This window comes from Rhipicephalus sanguineus, chromosome 11, assembly GCF_013339695.2.
Source record: "Rhipicephalus sanguineus isolate Rsan-2018 chromosome 11, BIME_Rsan_1.4, whole genome shotgun sequence".
Taxonomy (NCBI): domain Eukaryota; kingdom Metazoa; phylum Arthropoda; class Arachnida; order Ixodida; family Ixodidae; genus Rhipicephalus; species Rhipicephalus sanguineus.
This window is the reverse complement of record NC_051186.1, coordinates 127,725,577-127,739,740: the sequence shown is the minus strand read 5'-3', so window position 1 is coordinate 127,739,740 and position 14,164 is coordinate 127,725,577. Positions and strand designations below refer to the sequence as shown.

General features: G+C 43.5%; 1 protein-coding gene across 1 annotated transcript in view; it reads right to left on the bottom strand.

The window, feature by feature from the left end:
• Positions 1 to 265: 265 nt before the first annotated feature.
• The window catches only part of LOC119374283 (protein farnesyltransferase subunit beta), a 42,738-nt gene continuing 28,839 nt past the window's right edge, over positions 266 to 14,164 (bottom strand). The window contains exons 8-12 of the mRNA XM_037644361.2: positions 13,525 to 13,611; positions 9,126 to 9,255; positions 7,289 to 7,533; positions 4,509 to 4,623; positions 266 to 451 (exon numbers count right to left, since the gene is read on the bottom strand). Of these exons, the coding sequence (XP_037500289.1) occupies positions 350 to 451; positions 4,509 to 4,623; positions 7,289 to 7,533; positions 9,126 to 9,255; positions 13,525 to 13,611 (679 nt within the window). The 3' untranslated portion in view covers positions 266 to 349. The remainder of the gene's footprint in view (positions 452 to 4,508; positions 4,624 to 7,288; positions 7,534 to 9,125; positions 9,256 to 13,524; positions 13,612 to 14,164) is intronic.

Here is a 14,164-nt window from a genome sequence, read left to right as displayed (position 1 = left end):
CAGTCACAATTTTTCCTCCTTCTTCCGCGGTTCCTTTTCGTAACAATCCACACACCGTTCTCGCCGTATAACGCTGATCAAAATGAGGTGGCAGTCTTCAAGTCATCAAGTTGACTTCACCAAGTGAATCTGAAGCTTGTGAAACGGCCACACCACTGTAGCATTCGACGTCATAAGATTGACCACCTCAAGTCCTCGTACGTGGAAGTTTGAAAGACTACTTGGCGGGAGTCCGTCGCTGAAATCCTCCTTGTCGCCTCTGGTGCATGTTCGCTCTTTCGGTTCAGCGTCAGCTTCTTGAAAATTCATAGAGGTAACTCAGCTGGTCCTTAAGCTTTCAAGGCAGGGCTCAGGAGTTTTCGCCGTCCTCGGGCAAGGGCTGCGAGTTGAAGTACTTGAGCGCTGCCGCGGCATTTTCCGTACCAACATTGTAGAGTGGGTGGACAGTGATCTGAGGAAGAAAGGGAAAGAAATTGAGTACATTTCATGGCACTGCGGGAATTCACAGACGCGAAGCCTTTTGAACATAACACAGTTGTGCTAATAAATTTGTTGATGTTACGGGAAGTTAGGGTAACGTACAGTAATCCCCCGTTATAACAGAATCACTTTACTCGAAATATTGCTTTATTTGAAATTTCTTCCGGTCCCAACCCAAACGCATGCATATCAAGCCGCATTACTTGAAGCATATGAAGAGCTTGACCCGCTTAGAATGAAGCGCTGAGCGGAGACGATCCTTTTGCACATGCAGCGTCAAACTGATACCGCCAATGAACAGGCCGCAAGAGTACCAATGACCGTCTAGTAACGTACCAAGCAAGTGCCAAGTGCTCCCAACTGTTAAGTACTGCGAAGCAAACGGGAGCTGTAATATTCCATGATACAGCGTGCCCGAACTGTTAATCTCGGTCATAATCGCATTGCTGGTGTCCACCGTGATACAATCTACACGAAAATAAAGTTTCCTTGGTGCTTTGCGATGCCAGAAAACCGTGGTCACTTTAATGCCAAAAAGTGGCCAGAAGACCGCAGGTTGACAGCACCGTAGCATCCCATGAGGTGCGCTGCGTGGTTGGCCATGTGATTGCGTTATTCAGTGTTTTTTTTTTGCACCTGAATAAAGTTTTGCTTCGCTGAATACATTGTGTTTTGACTTCGCTGCAGTTGTAGCGCAATTAAAGTTCAATTGCTTTAGCTTCTCTCGAGTGGTCGCTTATATAGAAATGCCGCTTATACCGAATTTTTTAACACGAAAGTGTTTTATGCCGGGGTCCACTAAGTACTTCCGTTACCGGATATGACGTTCATAAAATGCACGCCAATGGGTGAGAAAGAAGAAAACCAAGAAACAGATCCGCCACTGGGAATCAAACGCACGACGCTGCGGCTGCGACGGTAAGCGCCCGACGCTAAACCAACTAAGCCAGCTTGGCAGACGCCAGACACCTCATGAACGTGCCTTATATCTTTCACACATTCTCTCTTGCACGGTGCTCTCTGTTGGTGGTGTAGATAGGCGGTGCGGAGCGGGGGCATTGCCGCCGTCTGTGAGAGATAAAAGGAAGTAATGCGTCACGATCGACACTTACTAGTGCTTACTCCGAGATTGAGCATGACATCGGAGGTCGTGGTTAAAGTGTCTCGATACCAGCGAGGGACGCTGGCCGCGCTGGCGTCGCCGAGGCACCCTAGACGCAGTTGCATTTCGCTTCGTGTGAGCGTGCGCCGGCTCATCGGAGTAGTGCAGCTTCCACGTGCATCAACGGAATATTTCTCCGCCACCGACTACGTAGTTCAATTGCGAGAGCACCAACTAACAAAACTGCTGCAATAAGTGTTGCCGAAAGGACACGATTTCGACAGGCGAATGTCGCGCCTTGGTGGAGCGAGACAGAGGCCAGCGGGACGCACGCGTTCGCGGCTCAAGCTAAGAACCTCTACGAGCTAGGCGTCAACATGGGTGCATTCACGCCAATCGGTGCTATAGCTGCCAAGCACGAATAGCCATTGTACAAGCTCTCATATATCACTACACAATAAGCACTACTTCCGTGTAGACATGTTTCACTTTCGTGTTTTACCGATTCCTATGACAGAGGGATCAGCCATGTTTTTTTTGTTGTCCTGCTGACTTCGTTATAACGAGGGATTGCTGTAGTTACTATATCACGTAGACAGCACACTTATGTTAAATAATTGCTGGGATTTTACGTCCCAGAACCAAACTCTAAAAATGCCATAGTGGAGGGCTCTGTAAATTTTGACTGCATGAGTTTAATTAACGTGCACATAAATCTAAGCACATAGGGCTCTAGCATTTTGCCTCAATCGAAATGAAGCGACGGCGGCGGCCGGGATTCGATCCCATGACCTTTGGTTCAGTGGCCAAGCACCATAAAAGCTAGAACCCTGCGGCGAGTACTTATATCATGCTGATTTCATGCATAAACATAGTGAATGACCACCCTGGTTTCATATTCAAGCATATCACTATATATGCCCAACTGCTTCCATCACACGGTAAATGTTGAAACCCCATTGTTCTTGCGGTGTATGCAGATTGGTGAGCAGAGACATACATGCTGAAGAATATCAAATGTAGCATGTGACATCCATATCTTATATCCTTTGCAAAGGCATCATCACTTGCACCTCTCAACTGAGATGTTAGTAAAACGTACTTAGCATCGCATTCCACTATATGAACATCATTTGCAATGGTCAGACGAGTGCCACCTTATGTCGTGATGCTAAAGCCATGATATCACCGCTGTTCTTTGTGCTTTCTCTATAAATGCCAAGCATTTCATTAAACCAACCGCAGGATTGGCTGACACTGCCGGTGACATTAGTACTCGTGCTCTAAACTGTGCTCTAAAATTCTTGCGAGGACACAGCACACCCTGGTGCCAAGGTGGGCTCACTATGCCAGCATAGTACATTAATTAGATCCCAGAATAAATGCAGTTCTAATTACAAGCCAGAAGACCAAGAATCGCTGCGCTGTGCCACAGCAGATTCTTTAACTTTCCTGAATGATGTAAGTGAGCATGCTAACTATTTCCAAGGAGTATTACTTGACTACTTAACTGAACAGCACAGGCCAATCTCCAGTCAAAAATAAGAATGACCGAGTGGCTAATTTCTAGTTTTGCTCACGGATTTACCGACCGATTCACTGACTGCATTCAGCATACCAGAGCCATTAAATAAAACTGAAGAATGCTGTCCTTTGGAGGTGTCCAACGAGACATGCCTAAACTTCTTTCAAATAAGTGTACTATAGTGCTACCACCGTTTTCTTTCATTAATCTTAGCTTCAGTGATTCCAGCTCTGAATTACTATAGAATTTCAGTGAACATACTTAGAACGAGGGTGAGACAGCTGAAACTGAATTGGGAGCAGGTTTTGGAGCAGCAAAATTTTGATTTTAGAGCAGAAGAACCTTGATTTGGAGCAGTTTGCAGCATTTAATATGTCGTCCTAGGAGCTTGAAAAAACAAATTTGTAGCAACTTGGGGGGACAAGTGCATATTTTAATTCGCTTAGAATACACATCTGACTTGGTTGAATACACAACACACTTAAAATACACAACCACTTGGTAGTTTACGTTAAGCGACAGCAGTGCTATAACACACAGCCTAGCAAGTAGAAGCAGCATGCACGAAGGATGGCAGGACGTTTTTGCGGGGTAATGCGTATTTACAACAGCCCAGAGGAGATTGTGGCAGCACCATGGGAGCCTTCATCAGAAAGGTGCACAGAAGAAACACGCTAGGGAGCGTCTATGTGTTCTTCGAGCGTTTTATTTTCTTGGTATTCCTGGCACTGCTTGGAAAATCATGTTGTCAACTCAGCCTTTTTTCCTCAGTGAAGATGATGTGGGCATCATAATTCTTGCTTTTGAGGTTGTTTCGGAGGCGTTTGGCGCAATTTTTTGTGATTTTTATGCTTTTGGAGCAGCTTGATGCAGGAAAACGGAATCGCATCAAAAATGTGCAATATGCACAGCTGTCTCACCCCCGTTAAAAGGACACTCAAGTGAAACAATAAACCAATTTGAACGGATAAATTATTCAATGAAAATTCTACTGCTACTAATTTCACAATCATAGGTTTACTAATAGAAGAATAAACAAAGGTGAAAGTTTCATTTTAAAATTCCACGCCAAAATCTCTGCACATGGACGTCAGTGTGACATCATAGATTTCAAAATGTTTTTTCATATTCTGGCCACATTGGGTTAACAAAATTTCCTGAAACTGGTACATTCCATCTTCGGGCCCCTCAAAGGACAATGCACACCACTTTTATCAATTATAACAACTATGCAGGCCCCAGTAGACGCCATCAAAATTTCTGGCATCACTGCGAGTTGGTGCAGGAACCTCGCACCAACTCGCAGGCACCAACTCGTCAGTAGGATCTGCTGAAACTTAATTAAAAGATGACTCAAACACTACACAGAAGAAATGCCCTCAGGTCTGAGAACAAGCTTACAAGTTCGTTCGCGGGGTCTCCAAGGACTCGACTGCTGCTCAAGATGCCCCCGCCAAAGTGTTGCGCGACGCTCAGCCCACTCAGCAGGTAGCAGGTGTGGTAATAGTCTCGGTGCCTTTCAAAAGAAAAAAAAAACTCTGTTTAGCAAACGTTACTTTTTCAAATACCAAGGCTTTCACATCAAGTGGTACTGCCAAACCCCCATTTCCTTTATAAATGTATACTTGTAACACTATTAACGGCAACACAATTCTTATTTGCTATATCCCAACTAGCAGGCCCGTAGCCAGGAATTTTTTTTTTTGCTGAAAACCTTAACTATTTAAGAAAAATGCCTATTTTCCTTATTTATTTTCGGTGAAACACCATGTATCATAAAAATTTCGGGGGGGGGGGGGGGGGGGGGGCGCTGGCTATGGGCCTGCCAACTAGGCATATAGAGGTTCGACTCTATACATAGTGTAAAAAGTGTGAGGGCTCTAATCAAAGGCCAACCATCTCAGTGCTGTTAGAAGTGACAAAATAAATGAAAAAAAATGGTAAAAAGATCTCATGTCATTGAAGTTCAATACATCAAATAGAAAGAAAATCATTGCAAAATTCATTGATCCAGCCAGCATGTTTACAGATGAACTACCAAAGTTCACAGCAGTTCCTTTTCAGCTTACAATGGACATATGAAGTGACCGGCAAAATTGATTCGAAACCTGGGCAAGTTTTCATGACAAATGGACTGTAGCAAACATACTAACCTCAAGTACATTACATTACAAGAGCATACTTGAACAAAATTAAATGTCAGAACCTTGAACAAATTACCTTAATTCTAGTAGAAGTCCAGTAAATCAGCATTCTGCACTTCAACTTTTATGTATATAGTACATTCTACTGTATTTACATACGGTGCATAAACACTGCAGTGAGGATACAGTAGATTTTTGCTAAACAGAAATCTCTTTAAACAGAATTGCTGCTTAAATGGAACAACTTCCTCGAATATGATTGGTCTCGTACTTTAACTCCACACCCCTGTTCCTCTTTCAAGTAAACGGACCTCCTGTTAAACAGAACACATTTTCCTGGTCCCTTCAGGTTCCATGTAACGAGAGCCTACTCTATTTGTTCAGTGCTTGCTGTCCTGTTAATTAACTCCTTAGAGAACAGTGCTGTTAATGTGTACTCTTGAAGCAGCGTGTAAGAGGAGATTGAGGAGATTACGTGCATCTCACAGAGCTATAACAACTTGTGCCGAGGCACCTAGTGATGAACATGGCCTGCAGGAGGTTTGTGCGAGATTGCATTTGCTTTGCAAAGACTCATATGGAACAGCGATGACAAAGTGCAGCTTTCGACCACGAACTCTAAGAACAGGCGAAAATGCCAAAGTAATATACAGTTGAACCCCTTTACAGACACGTGCACCAGGAAGCAGTTCTTGTTCCTTACAGTCGTATCTCGTAACGAAGTAGAACTGGGACCATCGATCAGTTTCTTACATCCAATATTCGTTGTAACCGTAGACATACAGATTGGCTCTAACAAATCGGCAATCTCGCTAGTGCAGAAATTATAGATACAAGAGCACATTATTCTAGGCTTCACATCCATAATAAACATGGTTATGCTTACCAGTCTCCTTGTCGCATTTCAAACTTTGGTTCATACGGTGGGGAAATCCAGTCAAATGCAGTTATTTTTGTTCTGGATGACCAAAATTACAAAGAGGGTTCAACTTAAATTGAGGATGACGAAGCGAGCATTTCAAGGGAAGATGATAGGTGTATCTTTAAGGGACGAGAAGAGAGCAGGGTGGACGAGGGAACATACGAGTGTTAAGGACATCTTAGTCGAAATCAAGAACAAGAAATGGACATGGGAAGGGCATGAGCGCGTAGGCAAGATAACCACTGGTTATTAAGTGTAACTGACTGGATTCCAAGAGAAGGCAAACACGCGAGGAGGAGACAGAAAGTTAGGTGGGTAGACGAGGTCAAGAAGTTTGCGGGTATAACGTGCAGCAGAAAGCACAGGACCGCGGGTTGATTGGCGGAACATGGGAGAGGCCTTTGCCCTGAAGTAGTCAGGCTGATGATGATGAACCAAAATTACCACAATTTTCTCAAACGATTTAAAAAATCATGTGGTTGTGAATCACCTTTTGATATTTATTTGACTTTTTATGCTACCTTCTGAGTTCCGAGTTTTGTGCAAGTGAAATATTTCTTCATTACAGCCGATATTGCAGTGGCTCTTGCGTTTCTGGTTTCACTATAAAAAAAAACAAATGTCACTGCACTGAAGCATGACCAACCAAAGTTCATGATTGGTCCACTATAGCTAATAATTTGCTTTATCAATGTTCATTATGACGAGGTTCAACTGTATATGGGGTGTCTCTAATAAGCTGGGTACCATGTTCTCGTTTTCTGATCAACCCTTATTTTGATGTAGGCACACTGGTGTTTCTTATACCCAATTGTCTATTGTACCAGTGCCACACAGGCACTTTGATCACGATCAGAGTTGATCCGGATTGGATTTCTGGATTGTGATCAACTATCACCGCTGCTATACGGTCCAATCTAATCCGGATCGAGTTCGGAGCATATGTCAGTCAAATCGCGACCTGGGAGCCAGATCTCGATGCGCAGCACGTTATCGGCAGGCCTGATCTCGGTTAAAAGTGAACGTGTAGCAGGACCTGATCTGCCTACGTAACTGCCTCTTATCAAGGGGTTCAACCGTACATTAGCTCTACAAGTGCTCTTTCCCTCTCTCACTTTCCGGGCTTGTCGATGAGGCCGCCCGAGGGGTCCTGGCAGCAGAGGAGGATGTACTCCTGGAGGGCGTCCTGGTCGAACAGCCAGCCCTCCATGCTCAGGGACTCGTTACCCAGGGAGAAGAGCACCTTGTGCAGCAGGGGGAAGGCCCCTCCCTGCCAGAAGCTGTAGCAGCCGTCCACCAGCTTGTTGGTCCGCCCCTGGAAGCCGCCCTCGAAGCGCATCTGCCGGTTCACTAGCCACCGCTGCAAGGTTTGGGCATGGCAAGATGACACAGGGAGTGAGGATGAAGATGTCGTGCCATGGCTGCACCGTACGATGATTGTGCGGTGGTCACGATCACGCGATGGAAAGTATCATGCAGCAGTCACAATCAAATACAGTAAACTCTCGGTAAACGGAAACCTCTTTAAGGGACACTATAGTGAAACAATGAGTCTGTTTAAATTGATACATCATACTCCGAGAAGTCTAATGTCTTTAATTTCACCATCATGCGTTAATCAAGGCCAAAGTTTCATTTTCAAGCTTCATACCGAAATCTCCACGTCATAGAATTCAAAGAGTATTTTCCATATTTTGGCAACACTGGCTCAACGAAATTTCCTGAAACTTGTAATGTTAAGCCTATGGCCCCCTAGAGGTCAATGCACTCCATTTTTACCGATAAGGAACTATGTATGGCCTAGTAAATGCCGTCAAAATCTATGACGTCGTGGCGTTCAGTGCGGGAATTTCAAGGTGGCGTTGCCACCCGCGTTTTTATTTTGTGCGTTTTCTCACTTACCAAGCGCCTTTTAGCAGAAAGAGAGCTGTTTTTGGTATTGTTAAATTGTAGTTTACTAATATACAAAAAATCATTTCTCTCTTTAGTGTCCCTTTAAGCGAAACTGCTGCTTAAATGCAACTTCTGCCTCCAGTATGATCGGTTTCATACTCGAATTCTGCACCCCTGTTCTTCTCTCAGTGAACGGAACTCCTGTTAACGGAACATATTTTCCTGGTCCCTTCAGGTTCCGTTTAACGAGTGTCTACTGTACTGTATGAAGACGTTGACTTAATTGAGATTTCACTGGACATGTATTTTATATTAGGCTTCAAGTGGTCATGTGACGATACCCCCTAGTGTTTTTTTTATTTCTTCCACAGCCTGCAGTTGTGCGAATGTTCCGTGCCCAATGGCCGCGCGAGTAGTGCTGAATAAAGAACAGAAGTTTGGCTATGCAAACACGAAAGTGAATATTTCAATAAAAGGAAATGAGGTGTTGCAATAAAAATAAAAACTCACAGGGTCTCTTATGCATTCAACTAAGATGTCTCGAAGGCGAAAGCCACCTCCTTTTTCTTCTCAGTCGATGCATTGATCCTGCACTGCCACCCACCGAAAGCTTTGCACACCTAACGTGGTTTGGCACTGCTCCAAGATCAGAGGCACCTCACCTGGTTTCGCACTGCCCCCATGATCAGCCCACCTTTGACTAAGCAATGATGTTATGCGATGACATCATGTGATATGTGATGCGATGTCACAGTGACGTCACAAATTTTGGCGATCTGTGATGTCATGATGGTGTCATATGGTGACGTCATTATGTGACGGTGACTTTTAGCATCACTCGTGTGATGCTGCCGACGGGGGAAACTGGTCAATATTCGAGTTTGATGATGCATCTAAGGCTCTGCCTTAGTAATAATAATAATTATAATAATAATAATAATACTAAGGAAAGTATCAAAAGAATGCAAGCTCTAAGCATCTTTCAGATGCTCACCAGGCTTGTGTCACGCTTTTCATGCACACGTGTCTATTGAACAAGTTTAGAGAATCTGAACTTACCAGCAGTTTTTTCAGGTTGCAAAGCATCTCCCTCTCGAGAAAAACCAGAGCGGCAAAACCGCAAAATGTGTAACCGCCATGTGCCTCCATGCCTGGTACACCGCCAAAGCCTCCTTCGTACGTTTGGCACCTGCAAAAAATTTTTAGAATTTCTGCAAGGAATCTGGAACGAATGCTGCTGCATAAGATGAACAAGCATCTCGAAGATATCCAGGTAAGAGATGAACATTTCAGAAAGTGAGTTGGTGTCATATTTATTTATTTAGAATGCACTGCAGGCCCACATGGCCCAGGCAGGAGGGTTAAAATACAAGAGAAAACACAAAATTCCGGAAGGCCAAAAATAAACAAACACACACTAACATCACAATTACAAAGATAACACATCAAAACTTGATCAGGTCAATCCGGTCAACAGAGTTAATCAATGATGATGGTAGTGCGTTTCATTCGTCAATAGGGCAAGGAAAAAAAGAAAATTTGAAGGTGTTAGTTCTTGTTTGATATGGAGTTAATTATTCGAGATGATAATGTCTGGTCAGTCTTGTCATTAACAAGCATAGATATTGACCAGGATGGAAAGAGAGTTCGTTATTTTTTAGGAGAAGAAGAAATTTAAGCCTGAGTGTTTTTCGTCTTAATTTTAAGGTTTCTGTTCCATGAGTATGCCTGATGGCTGTTGGCGAGTTGGTGCTACGGAATTTAGAAAAATTAAATCCGACATCCTTGCATTGAACCATTTCAAGTGCATTTAGTGCGGGGATCCCAGAAAATGCATGTGTATTCTAATTTAGGGCTAATTAACACTTTGTATGCATGAAGTTTAGTTTCTGGGGGCACCAGATATGGCCGAGATGCTGGCAGTAAGGCAATGGCAACAGAGTTAGGACACAAAGTGTACAGTACCCACAGCTTGAAACGCGAAAACTTAAAGCTAATTAATGCACATACTTTCGTTTCCAGCATCCAAATTTCATGCCACATCAGTGTATTTTTTACTCGAACACTTACATCAGAGCCAACGTCAATGCTCTAGCGAAGAGATTTGCAGCGACATGACGTGGTTATCGTGAGCAATTGCTTGTAGCAATTGTTATGCTAAAAAAAACAAGGTTTCGCTTCTATCGGTGAGTACTGAACAAATAGGCTAGTCTTAGTAACAATCAAATTTCTGAAAGTAAAAAGATTATCCATGCAGAATCCCCTTTGGGAGTTGTCTATGCGGCGCCTAAGAGTAAAGTTTTATTGTAGGTTGTATCCTTGTCTAGAACATTGTTTTTAGGCGGCACTGGCATGGCGTCTTTCATCATCTTTCTAGCAATCGTCAGCACCTTGAATGGTCCCATGGAAAGCGCATCCTGCTACTACCGAAACGAGCGTTTTGCATCAAATTTTTGCACATTTGGAAATTCGCCTGATGTGTAGTCTTCCATGGTGACTTTACATGTTGTCCAAGAGTGGGCTTTTACTCCACCACCATAGCATATTTCACTGAAGCCTTTACAGAAAATACTCTTTGAATGTTCTTCAAACGTTATTGAATGTTCTTGAATGTTCTATTGAATGTTGAAAATTTACTGAATGTTCTTCAAACACAACGTCAATTCTGTCATTATAATCGTGTTTGCTTCTTATTATGTTACAGTTCCCTATCCTTTTATGTTTTACGTTATATTCCTGTTCGCATCGCCGTTTTGTAGTATGAATACTTCGTACTATGAATATTCTACTGTTTTCATTTCTGCTGTTAAGTAGTGTTATTTTTTTCTACCATTATAATAAGGTCCCCCTCCAGTGTTTACACTATGGGACCTTTTTCTGTACTAAAATGCTTATATTCTGTATATGTACTAAATACTGAATAAACTTCAAACTTCTAAATTTGTTTTGCACCACCAGCACAACACATTAATCCTTTGAGGGTCGATTTTTTTTGTTTTGTTGATTTAAATTCTTCAGAAAAATGTACTTCAGGAAAAAACTGTCGTAAATTTTTGAGGGTGTCCCTAATGTGACAAAAAATATTGTTTGTGTTCTTAAATAATCATGGTTTATTCATGAGTAACAGCAAGATAAATTCTAAAGAAAGCATATACGACTGTTTAAAAATTATGCGTTGCAATACCGTCTGTGTAGTTCACAAGCATAGAAAAATAAGTGCACGAAGTGGCGTCAAGTGGAAACACAGAAGTAGAAAAGTCACCTCTGATCCAGTCAGCACCATCTCGCCGCACGCACTTTTGAGATGTCGCTCGTTCATCAACATCCGAGTCTAAACTCGAAAGTAACTCCTCGTCTAACATCCAATGAAACAGATTCTGATTCGGCAGTCGAGCGGTGATTCTGAGGTATTTGTGCTAGCATCACTTGCAGCAGAGCAACTGGTGCGCTCTTTCATAGCACAAGCGAACTGTGCAGTGAGCACACTGAAGAAAATTGTATGATGGTGCGCACATCCGGAAAGCAAAAACAAGTGAGAAACTTATACTAATAATCCTTCAACTTATCGCCAACGAGACGGGAGCGGTTTTTGCGAGTCCCCAAAACCGAAAACGCAACCACAGTGGCATCGTTTGTGTAAGTCGGCACCTGTGCGGAAACAGGCGTCATTGCACCCCGGGGAGCAATGAACAAGAGTGTAACAAAGCGGTCGCCCTTCGAGACGTTCTAAACCAGACAGCCATCAGTCTTGTGGGCGCAAGAAGGAGGAACCATCCAGAAGATTAAACCGAAGCCAGCCACTGCTCACGACTGCACGCACAAGCGATAGCTGGTGCATCGTTGTAATAAAGGATAAAAAAAAAACAAAGTGACATCGGTGCAAGAAAAAGATCCCATGCCTTCCCGCGAGGTGGCAGCACGTGCCAAGCAAGCGAATTTATCGAAAAAGGCGCACTTTTTAAACATACAAGTGATGGTACACATGTACGTCATCTTGAAGGTGTTCGTGGAGGACGTACATGTACGTCATTGACCCTGAAAGGGTTGATGTGGTTCAGACAGGTTCACATTCTGCAAGTGTGGGTGTGCAGCCCAGTTGTGGAGACACTCGGCTTTGGACCGTGGGGGCACGGGTTCAAAGCTCCGCACCACCAAGAAACTTTATTTTGCTTTATACCTTTATTTTCATAACGCTTTGTCTTACATGACAGAGGGACATTTCTCGTTGAGTCAACATAGAAATTCTTACACATTTACAAAAACGGGACTTCATCATTCTTACCATGTTCACCTTTCGGTTTTGATTACACACTTGCCTATCAAAAGTATCAGGGATGAGATTCTAGATTAGCGGCAGTGAGAGTGACTATGCAGTAAGCAGATGCTGATTTGTGTGATACGTCTTACAACCAGGCCCCTGTTTGCAGCATGTCACCCAGGCCCGTAGCCAGGGGGGGGGGCTCCCCCCCCCCGAAATTTTGGTGAAGTATGTGTTTTTACCAAAAATAAATAATAAAAATAGGTGTTTTTCTCAAAAAGTCGAGGTTTTCAGCAAGTGGGCCCCTGCCGAAAAAAATTCCTGGCTACGGGCCCGATGTGACCATGTGGCCTTGATCAAGTGATGGTCACTACGGCAATTTCACAACATGCAGCATGCACCACATACATTTCAATGAACAGTACCTTCAGGTTCAGATGGCAGCTATAAAACTCGAGATGATACATCCCTATGATGAGCATCTTTTGCAGAAGACAAAACTGCACTACATTTAAGTTGAACGTGAAAAAGATTACAAAAGAAATTTGGCCATCAAAGCGTATCGTTCTGGATGTTTCGTGGCCAAATAGTTTCAACATGAGTTGAATTGAATTCAACATTGGTCGTGTGGAACGCAACGGGGTTGTGCACCCGTCTCAGTCCCATGTAGGGACCGGCAAGCCGAGCCTGCCAACCACATCGCAGGCCCATTGGACAGCTGTGAAGATTCGACATTCTTGAAATTTTTTAAGATAATTAATTATGGGGTTTCTTTCAGCGAGCCCACATCTCCTTTAGATAGTGTGGCTGCCCCTTATCATGCAGGTAATCTGTGGTGGTGCAAATGCTGGGCAAACAAAGACAGTAGTGGATTCCAGCAATTGAAAACACTGCCGCCACTTGTCACACGTGATAGGAGTACACCTGTTGGCTGTTATGGTCAACAAAGTACATATATTAGGCAAAGCTGTTTGTGCGGTGTCGTAAATGAGCTGAGGTCCACATTTCAAGCGAAACGAGCTAACAGAACCTGCAGTGTAAAGGAGCAGGAAGAGAGGAACGGTGGTAGCACTAACATCACAGCAACTGCAATTCTGTCACCACTCCGATAATAATGATTACTGGTTATAGCAATATAAATTTCACACCAGTTTGATGAATGGTTCGACTATGCTTGTTCAAGAGCTTTCAAGCACTCACTTGATGACCCATTCTGCCGTTCCTTCGAATAGCGACGGCGTGAACGTGTTGGTCAGCTTGGCCACGGACAGAGCGCAGTAGGCACCCCTGGAAAATAACAAACAGTCAAGCATCGTGCTTGTGCGACCAGGGAGAAGGCAAAAGGCGATGATGTGTAAAAGCTTCCATTCTGACCGAACAGCGTGCGTTGGCATTCACTGAAGTGACACTCAGCGAATGCCAACATTATTCGAAGCAAGACTGATGTCGCAGGTTTGTCAACACCAGAGTGCTAAGTTTATTTTGACAACCAATACATAAAAAAACATCAGAACAAAATCTCAGAGGAATTCATGTAAAGGCCACATAAGCTCCTTACGAAGTTTCTAAATCCCTTACTTGACTTAGAAGAACAGATTCATCGACTTTTCTAAAGCCTTCGACCGCGTAGCCCACCATCGTCTCATAACTAAGCTTTGCACGCTAAATCTCGACCCACTTGCACTATGATGTTTAATTTGTTTTTTGACAGCTCGCTCGTTCACTTCCACTGGTGGAGAGTCGTCCACTATAACAGATGTGCATTCCGGGGTTCCTCAAGGATCTGTCCTTGGCCCTCTTTTGTTCCTCATATTCATCAACGACTTGCCATCCGAAATTA